Source organism: Colobus angolensis, unplaced genomic scaffold, assembly GCF_000951035.1.
Source record: "Colobus angolensis palliatus isolate OR3802 unplaced genomic scaffold, Cang.pa_1.0 Scaffold6, whole genome shotgun sequence".
NCBI lineage: Eukaryota > Metazoa > Chordata > Mammalia > Primates > Cercopithecidae > Colobus > Colobus angolensis.
Window position 1 is genome coordinate 12,838,239 of NW_012119598.1, and position 13,164 is coordinate 12,851,402.

General features: G+C 37.3%; 1 protein-coding gene across 1 annotated transcript in view; it reads left to right on the plus strand.

Annotated features, from left to right (window-relative positions):
* The window catches only part of HIVEP1 (human immunodeficiency virus type I enhancer binding protein 1), a 157,367-nt gene that overhangs the window by 69,091 nt on the left and 75,112 nt on the right, over positions 1 to 13,164 (plus strand). The window contains exon 3 of the mRNA XM_011962695.1: positions 11,305 to 11,358. Coding sequence (XP_011818085.1) covers positions 11,305 to 11,358 — 54 coding nt within the window. The remainder of the gene's footprint in view (positions 1 to 11,304; positions 11,359 to 13,164) is intronic.

The window sequence follows — 13,164 nt, forward strand, 5'->3', positions numbered from 1 at the left end:
TAATATCTGACAGGCAGGTCTGTTGATCTCAATACTCCTAGAGAAGGGATGTGAAAGATGCCAAGCAAAGCATTGACTCAGCTATAATAGCTAAAAAACATAGTCACTAATTGACAACTTAGCATTTAAGAATGTCTGAAAGAATAGTCTGGGTGGTGTGTGTTTCTGTTTGACTTGGTCTGCATCGTCAGGCTTGGTGCTGCCCTGTCTTTGTTGCTTAAATCCTCTGTCCCAGTACCAGTAGACCAAGCTTTTTTCAGACTGCGTCTTGTTCCAACAGAACCAGAAATGTGAAATATCAAAAAGGATTTGCCCCAACCTATAGTACGATTCTCACGGTTCCTGGCCTGCAGTGAGCTGAGTGCACAAGGCCCAGGAAGAGGAGTGACTCAGATTTGGAGATGCGGTCAGAGTTCACTACACTTAGTGGCTTAGTTTCTGTGTTTTTGCCCCAGGTAATAGCAACACCTTGTATCTGAGTCCTTCTTAAAACAACAACAACAACAAACATATGTATGTGTACACACACACACACACATATATATGTAAACATATATATAGCCTTTTAACATTTATTATAGGGGAAAATGGATGTGATTATTTGCTGACAAGGGATGGGGCAGTGGCCTGCCTGAAGAGCTGGAGGAGCATGCCTGTGAGTTTGTTTTTTTTTTGTTTTTTTTTTAAGTCTTTGAGATCCTGGGTCTCTCCCAACCATCTGTAAATCTGCATCCTTAGCCCCAAATTCAGGGTGTGGATGCATGTGCCCTGCATGTGTGCGTGTGCATCTGTGAATCCATACTGGATTAGTAGCCCAGGTTCAGTGGATGCTGGCATGTAGCCTCTCAGGGTGAGAACGCTGTCTTGTTCTTTCTCTCCCACCATGGTTACGATGACTACCTCCTGCCATTCGCTACATCAGAAATCATCCAGTGGAAAGAGGAAACCAGTGTTGTCATACTCTAATAATTATATCCATTCCACAGTGGGTAACATATTTTGTTGTGATTATTAGAAAACTATATTGTTCGAAATATGTATTGGAAAGCTTGTCAATTTTCAACATCTTTATACCAATAGTTTGTATATTTAAATAGTTTTTGTATCTTCAAGCATTAAATTTTCAGCTGGAAAACTGTGTTCTAGTTTAGGGCTGATAGTAATAATTATTAGATCTATTTTCGGCTTAATACCTATTAAGAATATAGGCTTTGGCTTTGGATTTTAGAGGTATAATTTAATTAGACATCCTTAGCCGTGAAGTGCACATTGAACTTTTCCTTCCTTATCTTCTTCAGTATCCACTAATATCAGCAGCAGCTTTGATAAGGCAGACAGATGCTGCTGCTGCTGCTGCTGCTGCCCCTGGTATTCTTCAAAGAGCTGGCTGATAAGAATTTTCTCCCTTAACTACTTGCATTTTATACAATTTTGAATCTTGACCAGATACTATCTGTAATTTAGAGAACATTGATTCGCAGGGTTGGCTGCATGTTGGAATCACCTGGGAAACTTTTTAAAATGCTGATTTAATTGGTGTGGAGGGCAGCCTGAGTATCAAGAATTTTAAGTGACTCATTAAGTGACTCAAATATGCAGCAATTATTTAACATCTGTATGTTATAGAAATTAATACAATAGATTTGATTCTTGTCTATAGAAATGCAAATTGTGCCTGGTGAAGATGCAATTGATTGTTGCCCTGTGGATGTTGCTTATTTTCACATAATTAAGCAAATTTATTTTGACATTCCTGATGGCATCCATCTATCTATCTAATCTATCTATCCTTCCATCCATCCATCCATCCATCTCTGTCTGTCTCTGGTCTTTGAATTCTCCTTTGAGTTGTAATGTCTTGTTTTTTCATTAATAAATGAGTTAAATCTTTAAAAAAGTATGCGGCAAACGTTGGGTTTTACTGTTTTAAGGGATGTATAAAGGGTCACCAAAAAAGGAGCTAAAAGGGTGGCGCAAGGGGATCATGCTTGGGCTAAGCTGATTTGACCCCTGTCTAAAGAAGGTGCTTTTGGAGTTTTTAGCTCAGCCCCTCACCGGGGCTCCTGTGGGCTTTGAAATAGTGTGAGGTTTTGGGAAGGAGTCTTTGACTTTGGGAGTTTGCTTTTATTTTTACTTCTTAGGGAATGTGTGGTCAACCATAAAAGACAGTGGTCTTCCTAGCATCCTCCATGGGTAAAAAGATATTTAGTGTAGGGGGGAACTTCTTTCCCCCACTATTAAAAATGCAATTTCAGGGCAGTGGTCTCACACAGTTCTCAGATCAAGGTTGCCAGATGAAACCAGGTGATTGATACATACTGTATGTATAAATAATTAGATATGCTAAGAGACAAAATAATGTAAAATCCTTAGAAGACTCAGTGTAACACATTTGTTGTGTGTCTATTTACATTTTGTTATTTTCATGGTCTGTTTTGATATCAAGATGGTTTTCATAACGAAGAAACAACGTTTAGTTGATATATGATTTTAAAAGCATAGTGGATCTCCTATCTACTTTTCTCTTTGAACTTTTAAAAGTTTTTTCAGGCCGGGCGCGGTGGCTCAAGCCTGTAATCCCAGCACTTTGGGAGGCCGAGACGGGCGGATCACGAGGTCAGGAGATCGAGACTATCTTGGCTAACACGGTGAAACCCCGTCTCTACTAAAAAATACAAAAAACTAGCCAGGCGAGGTGGCGGGCGTCTGTAGTCCCAGCTACTCGGGAGGCTGAGGCAGGAGAATGGCATAAACCCGGGAGGCGGAGCTTGCAGTGAGCTGAGATCCGGCCACTGCACTCCAGCCCGGGCGACAGAGCGAGACTCCGTCTAAAAAAAAAAAAAAAAAAAAAGTTTTTTCAGTATCACGATAGAAACATGCTTTCTGAAAAGGATAAGTGAACAAATTTTGCAAAGGGCAGACCATAAAACTGTAGCAAGATGAGGCATTTCACAGTTTATATTTTATTATAGAATGTTTTGTTCCTAATCATCTTTGCTATTCCACAGCTCATTATCACCCTAGGGTAGACATTGTTCATGTCCATTTAACTTTTATATCTACTCTATTTTATCCATAATCACTATGGAGCTTCTAAAAACCCTTGAAACATTACCTAGAAATTAATTAAAAACTGCAGCTCCCTCTATCTCTGGGCGCTCCAACTTCCAACTCCCCCTCCTATTCAGCCATCTGCTCCTGGTACCCGTGTCACTCTTCACACTGCCTTTCTAGCCTTTGTCTCTCCTGTATATTCGGTCCATCAGATGAACTCCTCTAGCACCATCATCTCACTGAATTTTCTGTCTTTCCTCCTGGAAATATCCAAACGTGGCATCCCTTCTGCACTTCTTCCTCCGAGTTGCCAAGGTTTGTAAGAGTAGGTGAAACCACTATGCAGATTGGAGACACCAAAAATGCATGAATTTGCACATTCACAGATTGCCTAGTTCCTGTTCAGCAATGCTTTTGTCCTCACACTTGGTTGGCTCCTGTGTTCCCATCAGTCAGTTTGCCATGTTTTCACTAGTCTCTGTGGCCTCTTACACACTCACTAAACTCCTTTTTCTTTGTAGATAACCATGTCTCTTACCTCAATACAGTGGAGGCAGTTGGATATGAATTGCATTAAATTCATCCTTTCCACTAGCAGACTTTTCCTTTTACCTAACAGTCCTTCTGTCTTCTTTTCCTTCCCTCTGGCCTTAGAAAACAGCCTTAGGTCTTCCCCTGTTTGAAACCAGTGCTCAGCCTGGACTCTTGATGCTCTGCTCTGCTTTCTCCAAAACCCTGCTGTCCCACACCTCTTATTCCTCCTTGTCTTTTCACTCTGCTTTTATTGGCTCCTCCCACTGGGCCTATGAACATCTTGGAAGAACAAAACAAATCAAATAGTCAAAACTACTTTCCTTTGACTCTGTGTTTCTCTATCCCCCACTCCTTTGCAGTTCACTCTATTTTAAGCTCAGGAGTTTGTAAGACAGTTCCACTTTGCTTTCTTCTCTCCCCTCTCCCCTCTGTCGTGTCCGTCACTTCCTCATCCCTCATCCCACTTCCCTCCAGGCTTCCCCAAACCCTGCATGCTTCGGGAAACACCACCAGTGGCCTCTTAATCGCTCCATTCATAGAAGCTTTTTCAGTCCTTACCTTTTGCATCCTCTACTGATTTTGACATTGAAACGCTGTTCTGTTGACTTCTGTGGCCAAAATACTTTGTTCTCCTAATTTTTTTTAACCGTTCCTTTTTGCCTCTTTTTGGGGGTTTCTTTTCCTCTACTTGCTCCTTAAAAGTTGGAACTACCTCCCATTCTGCCTTAATTGGAGAGTAATTAACCCAATAGAACCACTTGTCAAAGCTTAAACAAATGTATACAGTCTGGGGTGTCATTCCTGGAGTATCTGATTCAGTATGTCCTTCTAGAAACCTACAGTATCATGGCTCTGTTATATTCTGTCATATGCAGGTACCGTAATTATATTTAACCGTTTCTTAAATATTCATTCATTCAACAAACATTCATTGAGCACCTTCAATATCCCAGGTGCTGTTGCTTATTCAGTTTTTGTCTATCATGAGAAGCACTCTGATAGGTAGCATTTCTTTCACTTTTTTTCATAGTCTCAGTATAGGCCGAATTACTCTATTAAAAGATAGGGTTTTCGAAGATCTTGATACTTGTGGTCAAATTTTTTCATAGAAAGCACTATTTTTGCTTCTACCAACTCTGGGCTATGGTTTTAACCACTAGTTATGTAAGAAAGTGGCTCCCGAACTCTTTACCGCTAGACTCTGCTCTCTCTAGATTCGTGTATACAACTGCTTGGAGTTCTCAGTGAACTTGCCTCTTTGCCTTTCCAAACCCTAATGCCCCACTACCTGAATGCCCTTTACTCTTTGGATATAGTCACACCATTACTGCATGCCTAAGAATTGCTTATTTACTTCCCTAAGTTCCTGCATGCAGGGTTGTTTATCTTCGAGTGTCCTTAGTGCTGGCACACAGGAGCTAATGAATATATGCTGAGCGGAATGGACTATGTGTATGGATGTTCCATGTTTTAGGAGTTATTCTGTAGTTTTCTGTATGATTAGACCTTTGCAATTTAGAATCTATAGCCAATATTTTTTAAAAAAGATAATGGAGCACATTGTTAGGTTTTATTGAATTTAAATAATACAGTTTATATATATTAAGATATTTATTCATTATAGGTACTTTAGTAATTGGAGAAAATATAAATGGTAAAATGAAAACTGTCTGTTAATGTACTACCCTCAGATATCCAGTTGGGCCTTCTTCATAGACATGAATGTATATGTCTGTCAAGTGTGTGTGTGTGTGTGTCTGTACATTTCCACACATTCATCTTCATGGCACAAAATGTTTAGAATTGTGTCTTTTTAACATAATATACGTTGAGCATTTTCCATCAATGAATATTTTGTAAAAAATACATTTATTGGCTAAACAATATTCTCTTGTATAGAATATTTAAGTATTTGTTTAACCAACTCCATACTGCTTTGTATATAGAATTCCTGCCACGTTATTATTAACAAAAATGCTGTAGTAATGTCACAATAGCAATTAATTTATTAGACAACTATGTGTCAAGGGTCTAGTGACCCTCGCACCTATGCACTATATTGAGTAAGATACAGTTTAATGTGGAAAGCAAGCAAACAGACTAGGAGTTTTGGGGAGATGTCAGGGAAGGCTGCCTGCCAGAGCTGCAGGGGGACAGACAACACGGCTATTGGCTGATTTCTTTGCTCAGGATATTTTTTAGGATAACTCTTGCTTGGTATGATGAAGAATATCCTTCTCTATGTAATACTGAGGGTTTTTTGAAGCATTAAAGATAGATATGATTTAATCAAGTACATTTGGGACAGTATTTAACTTATCTTTACTCCCCTTCCTTGTCCTATTGCTGTGACAAATGATAATATGTTGCTTCTGAATATTGAAATAGCTTTGCTTCCTCTTTTCTGTGAATGTGCTTCTTGATATAGATTGTTAAAGCTGTCTGTGTTCGTGTGTGGTGTTGGTTTTTCTGCCCCTTTGGCTGGGTTTGGTATCTGAGGCGTGCCAGCTGTATACAATGATATAGTATGCCTTCTGTGTTATCCTGGGCTCCGGAGCAGTTTAAGACAGGCTTTATTCTTTAAAGTTGGAAAGAAGTTGGTAATAAAATTCTTGGGCCTGGAACCTTTTTAAAAAGCAAATTCTGTGTAATGCTGTGGCAACGTTCTCAGCTTTATCAGTGCAGGTTATTCTGGTCAAGCTTTCCTCATTCTGGATCAGTTTGGGTAGTTGTAGGTTTTTCTAGGATTTTGCTAGTTCATCACAGTTTTCAAATTCATTAGCACAAAGTTGAGTCTTTGATTTCTTTTTCACTTACTGCAGACAGTGTTTTTGTTTGAAATACTGCTAGTCTAGACTGTGATTTTCAGCATTATAACAACGTGTCATCTTCCTCAAAGACAGGTAAGTCCAGAAGTATTTGAGATGTGAAACTTGTAGGTTAAAATGGGTTGATTGTAAAAGTGGGTTTACTCAGTTTACTTAGTAGTGAAGACTAGGAATAATCTTCACTTACAGGAGCATGTATAAATGATTGTGTGTGCTGGATACAATTTTAATTTTATGCCATTGTCATTTATTTAGTGCTATTGAAATAGCACAGTTCACAGTAAGAGTAAGGCACTTGCACTGGCGTATAATGAGAGGAAGTAGGAATTATGTTTTATTCAGTAGTAAAAATAGTACAGTTACATATGGTGATCTTTTTTCAATCAGATGGTACCTCTTTCAGTAAATAGAGGTGCCTTTTACAGTTCATTAGGATTTACTTCATAAAATGTTACCAGTGTGGGTTTTGATGGCTAAATGAAGAGTGAGGATGCACGGGTGCTAGTGCAGAGGCTATATGGTGCCCAGCAGAACAGCATGAGAGAAGGATGAGCTGATAGAAGTAGGTGAGACATGACTTAAATCTCTTACAGATCTAAGGGTGTAATAGTTGACTCGAGTGCTTTCAGTGTACTGATACAGCTTCCCAAATGTTGACATCATTTATAATGTTAAAGATGATAAAATGCTAGATTCTTAAGTGAAACCACCCAGTGCCAGTTTTCAGTTTGTGTGTAGGTGCTTTTTTCTCTTTTTCTTTCCAGAATGCACGTTCTGTGTCACTTGGCAGGTTATTGTCTTGTCAGTGTTTATATGATCAGTAAACCACTCAGCTCCATCTAATTGCCATTATTACTAACGATCATGAGCTAGGCAGCTCTGGAGAAACAGGGTTCTGTGCACGACGTTCACTGGTGGTGCAGAGGAGACTGTGATGGGCTCTGGACAAGGGTGTTAGGGAAATTTGCCCAGAGAAGCCCCATCTTGAAAGGATGCCCCGCAGAGAAGAGACAGTGTGGGAGGCGCCTTCAGGGAAGAGGACAGAGTGGCTGTTAAGTCGTAGGGTCTGGTTGAGCCTGGACTTCACTGTGCCTGATCTTGAAGATAGAACGGAAGTGGCAAAGGGCAAAGAGGTAACTAGATCACAAAAAACCTCGTTAACCACACAGGGGTGTTTGAGCCTTATTTACCATCGAATTGATATTAAAATCATTGTAAGGATACACTAAAGTAGGAGCCCCTCTGTGGGAGAGCCTTTGTCCCTGTAACTCTTCACATTAGACCTGACACAGAGCAGGCGTTCAATACAGTAAAACCACAGCATTCATTGAACCAAGTCCTAACAACTTAGTGGGCTGATCCTCCAACCTGTGATGCATTAGAGCCCAAGGCTCTTGGGGAATGACAGTCAGGCTTCTGAGATGGTGAAGGAGACCCTCCCCACACACACTTTAGCATGGACTGAAGAATGGTCAGAGAGCAAGGGGTTACTATAAATCCTTATTTGAAGGTTGTTTAATTTTTATAAGTGATTTTTTTTAATTCAATCTTCTTCTAGAACCCCTAAAGAAAGATTATTATTTCTTAAGGGCTCTAGGGCTTTTTCCTTTTGTTCAGCGGTTTCAGATTATGTTTCACTAATAAAGAGACTTCTTTTATGATTATTCGGGAATGATGAAAATGAAATATTTTTGGAATCACTTTCTTACACAAAATTTTTAATTTAAGGTGTCATGCAAGATAGTTCTTATAGCCTTTGTCATTAACAGTTTCTGTGTTTTAAAGAAGAAAGAAAAACCTTAAAAATGTATACATTTTTAGTAGTTGCAGAACAAAAATGTAATCTATACTATTAGTTACTTCTCTTCTAGCCTATTGCTGTTTTAGCCACTGGCCTTTCTGGATCTTAGAGATTATGGATCCATTTATGTGTTTGCTGGGATCTTTTTTCTAAGTTATGGCTCCTCCAACTATATTTAATGTAAAAATTGAATGAATTAACATTACATGTTAATTTAAATACAGTAATAACTCATTATAGTAAGAATGCATATTATTGACTTCAGATTTACTGACATGGTGTGAGTGTTCTTTTTGTTTGTATATCTACTTTTGTTTTTAGGTAACAGCAACAGAGAAACTATTGTTTATTTCTCAATGTGTAGTTCTTTGTGAAATCGTTAACCCAGATCCCAGTGATGGTGGGGAGGGCATGTTGGGGGATGTCTCAGAATCTAAGATACCATTTTTTTCCCCTTTGCTCCCCTCCACCAAATTAAAACTTACGGTGAGAGATGTGATTGCTGGCAAGTGTTAGCCTTGGTAAAGGTTTGGCAAAAAGGATGTGTTGAAAACTGCCTCTTATATTGATGAACTTAAAGCTGTAGATTTACAGTCTAGCAGGGAGCCCTGAAATTAATGTAGTTGTGAAAGGGGCAGGATTTTTCATTTTTAATAGGGAATTAGATGTATGCATAATATGTATGCATGTATGACATTAGTTGAAACATAAAACTGTATTTTTTCTCTGTCATGGTGAAAAAATACAAGTAATGCTTTACATATCAGTAAACTGTCTTGTATGAATCAATTAAGCGTGTAGTAAATCACTACTTTCTTTGTAATTTTGGAGAGAGTCTTTAAAACACATCATATTTACCAGGAGAATTATAAAAACACACTAAATATAAACAGGAATTTTAATAAAACTTGCCCAAAGCAAAAGCTTTTATAATGGCTGTTACAAGCTAATTGGAGATTGTTTACCTATTGATCTGGAGCTATAGGTAGAAGCATTTGAGGAGGTACTTATTATATTTATTGTAGTAGATGTCCTAAATTAGTAGTCTGAATTTATATACTGTTATTATCAAAATAAAAGGTAACTTGATTGAAAATTTTAAAAATGGAGACTAGTATTTTGTAAGCAAATATAAACTGGTTATTTTTGTAAGAGTTTTGTTATGTTGAAGTGCAAACAGAAAGTGGCCAAACTTCAATTACTTAATAACAGCTATTCTGTATTTGTTAATCGTGAGTTTTTGTTGCTTTAAGCCACAACTGATTCTATTAAGAAGAGTTTTTATTATATAATGCAAAATTATGTGCACGTAAACTATTAAGCACAGTTGTTACTACTGTGAATATATAATACATATATATTATTTATGATTCTTAAGTTTGAGTGAATTACTGGCATAGAAATAATAGTGCTTTGGTAATAAAAGTCCTTTTACGTGTTTTTCAAGTACTATATATTATGTGATTTATCTGTTATTTATAGTTTGAAAATCTACAGGTAATTCATGTATTTCATTTTTTAAAAGTGGGCCTTGGCCTTTTGTTACTTATACTGTGTTAATACAGATTTCATGCAAGCATTCCATATTTTTCTCTTTGAAGCAAAACTACCACTGAACGCAGGATCCAGTTGCTGTGTTTAATGTGTGTTTTTTTCCAGGACTATTTTCAACTTTGCTCATCGTTTCATGAGCAGTAACTTTAAGTTTGTAAATCAGAAAAATTGTCTTATTCCAAAAATTACCTGTACTACTTTCAAATTATATTCTGGATCTGATAATTCGCAGGAAGCAAATAAGACATTGCTGTGGGCGAAACATTTATCAGAATGAAAATTTAGTTATTTTTTGACTCTTGTTGAGATGTAATGTCTCATATTTCAAACTAGCTTGCTTCCTTTGTTCTGTTCTCCCACTTTGCCTTGGCAGGTTGGATCAATATGCAATCGAAGGACGTTTCATCTGTAAATAGAAGGTTCTCTGAATTTCCTGGCCTTTCTGGCAAGATAGGGAGAGAGGCAGGTAGATCAGAGTTTGAAGGGCCCATGGTGTGCGGTGTCTGCCCTTTATTTATTTGGGGTAGGATACCATATTGGAGGTTACATCTTCCATGGCCAGTGAGCAGTGGTAGGGTCAGCATTGGAGACAATTTCTGAGGCTGATGCATTTATCTAAATTGTGCTTACACATTTGGGATATCTGGAATGTTACATAATTATCAGTGTTGTCATCAGTTCAGTACAATATAGTACCCTGGGAATTTATTCCTTTTACCATTTTAATAAGTACTTAGACCAATGTGTTAAATTTGGAATCGATTACTGCCCATGGCATGAAGTATGTATATCCTTATAAAATTTAAATTAATTATTATTGAAATAGAACATGCACATATTTACAAAATCCAGTTGTGCCCAGAGCCCCAGGTCAAAGAACAGCAGGAGCGAGGCACTGCTCCCAACTTAGTTATTGCTCCTGGGTTACATCTGTCTGACAAAACTGTGCACATGTGTTGCAGTTCTGCAGTCAGTTGTATATAGTACTTCTTTAATGCAGTACTCTGCCCTCATACTTCATATATGCTGTCAGCTCTATGCTGCCAGCAAGGGATAGACACTTTCTGCTATGCCACATTTCAGCTCATCCTCACCTCTGTTTTTCCATCCTTTTCTGTCTTCTGCCTTAGGTCTTAGCTTTGCTCAATCTGGTCATTTCTAAGCTAGTAGGCATTTGTTATATCTCTAAAATCCCTATTAGGTACTTTGAATGTAAAGATAGTATTATTTTTAGATACTTTTATTAGATGACTAAACTTTTAAAGCTGTAGTTCAGTATCTAAAGTGCACTAATTATTTGCATTATGAAAACATTTTTTAATTGGAAATAGTCCTTGTGACTAAGAAATTATTAAAATTATAAATTTAAAAGGAAAATACCCTTCAACAGTTTATACACATCTGTATCATAATTTATTCAACACATATTTATTACTGTATATCTGACACTGTTTAAAAGTAGTGTGTTTATTTTACTGTATTCTTATTTATCTCAGGTAAATTGATTTATAAATTTTTCTCTGTTTTTCTTAGACAAAATTGAAGAAGCACAAAAAGAACTTAATGGGGCAGAAGTTTCAAAAAAAGGTAAATTAAAATCAGCTTGAATGTAAACTTTATTCTTGCAGTGGTGCCTATACATATACCTCATAAATATAGCCTTATGAAATAAATCAATATAGACATATCACAAAATTAGAAATCCCCTTGAAGTTATTGATACTTAGCATTTTGTGGACTTTGCTTTATGAAACATTTTGGCCACATAGCACATTCTATAACTGTTTCCCACATATTAATGTATGACTGGTAGAGTGTGAAAGGTTATTGCAACTCTGTTGAAAGTCCTGTTTGTGAGACTGTCCTGTAGCAATGAAAGTACCAGTATAAGGAACACAGTTGGCTGTGTCCATGCATGTGTGTTCATGTGTGTATTCGTGTGATGCAGTTTGTTTGTTTTTTTTTTTTGTAGTGAAAAAACCTAAGACAACTAAAACAGCCTGAATACCAGTCAGTGGAAGAATAGTTGAATAATTTGTAATATACTCATATTTTGGGATATCATGCAACTTTGAAAAAATGTTAATTACTTTAGTTGATGGTGATGACTTATCAAATAAGAAAAACAACATTGCAATGTAGCATGTAAACTATCTGATTTTTTTGTGAAAACAAAGTCAAGTGTGTATATAAGTATCTATGTGTATATATGTATACATACACACACAGAGGCCTCTATGAGATTGGACAATGTTGGAAAGGATTTATACACAGGAATGTGTATAATAGTGGGAAGAGGAGCAAGGGAAGATGACCCACTCATTTATATACCTTTGTATTATTTCACTAGCTACAATGGGTATAATTTTATATTAAAATTAAAAACTTGAAAGGAAAAAATTGGTTTTCACCATAGAAAACATTCATTATCTTTCCAAGTAATATAAGAAAATAGATGTGATGCAGAAGAGCACGTAGGGATGGTCACATAGTGAGGTGAATAGTGTTTAAACACTATCTGTTAATGAGCAAAATTGATTATGTGCTTTTAATATTGTGGGAAAATAAAGTTATCTTTATGACATTTGTATTCCTTGATTTATTATTTATTTTACCTTGTTATATCTTCGAATTACAGCCGACTATTTTGACAGTAGTTTAGCTAAGTAGGATTCCAATTGAAAGACTTTTTACAAAAAATAGCTTTTAAGTCTAGTTAGACTAGTGAGTAGGTGTCTGTAGGGGAAATAATTTCTTGCCATCCCAGTTCCTCCATCTCTTGGACCAGCCTGTGAAGCCTCCAAGATGGTTTGGGGTTGGGCTGGTCTTACATGTATGGGGTACTGTGTAGCACCCCTCATGTCTTCCTTCCTCTCACCCCACACTCCTTCCGTGGACACTCTGGAAGGGCCGTGCATTTCTGACCCTCTAATGACATTCTTGCAGAAAAGCAAGGATAGAAAGAGTAGAGATGTCTCCATGACCACATTGTCCCTTTGAAGGGCTGACTGACTTTAACGCATAAGGCGTTTAAGGCAGTCGGGGTATAAGAGCTGTACTTTTAAAGTTTTGTCTATAGCCAGCTTTTTTTTTTTTTTTTTTTTTTACATCTAGTCATGGTTTAGAGCTGCTTCAATTAGCAAAGTAAATGTGAGCTTGTCTTCCTTTTCCTTGTTACTTCTTTGGCAAGAGTTTTCAGAGCAGTGAACTAAATGCCTGATAGGAAGGAGGAAATGAAACAAAGGTTCTAGAAAGAGAAATTGGATAATGAGGTTCAGAATAATGGATTGGGCTACAGTTGGCAGGCTACACTTATTTAAGAGCTAGGATGAATACCAAGTGAGCATTGTTTTGTGCAGTTCACTGCATAGAATTACTACTTGGCTTTCATTT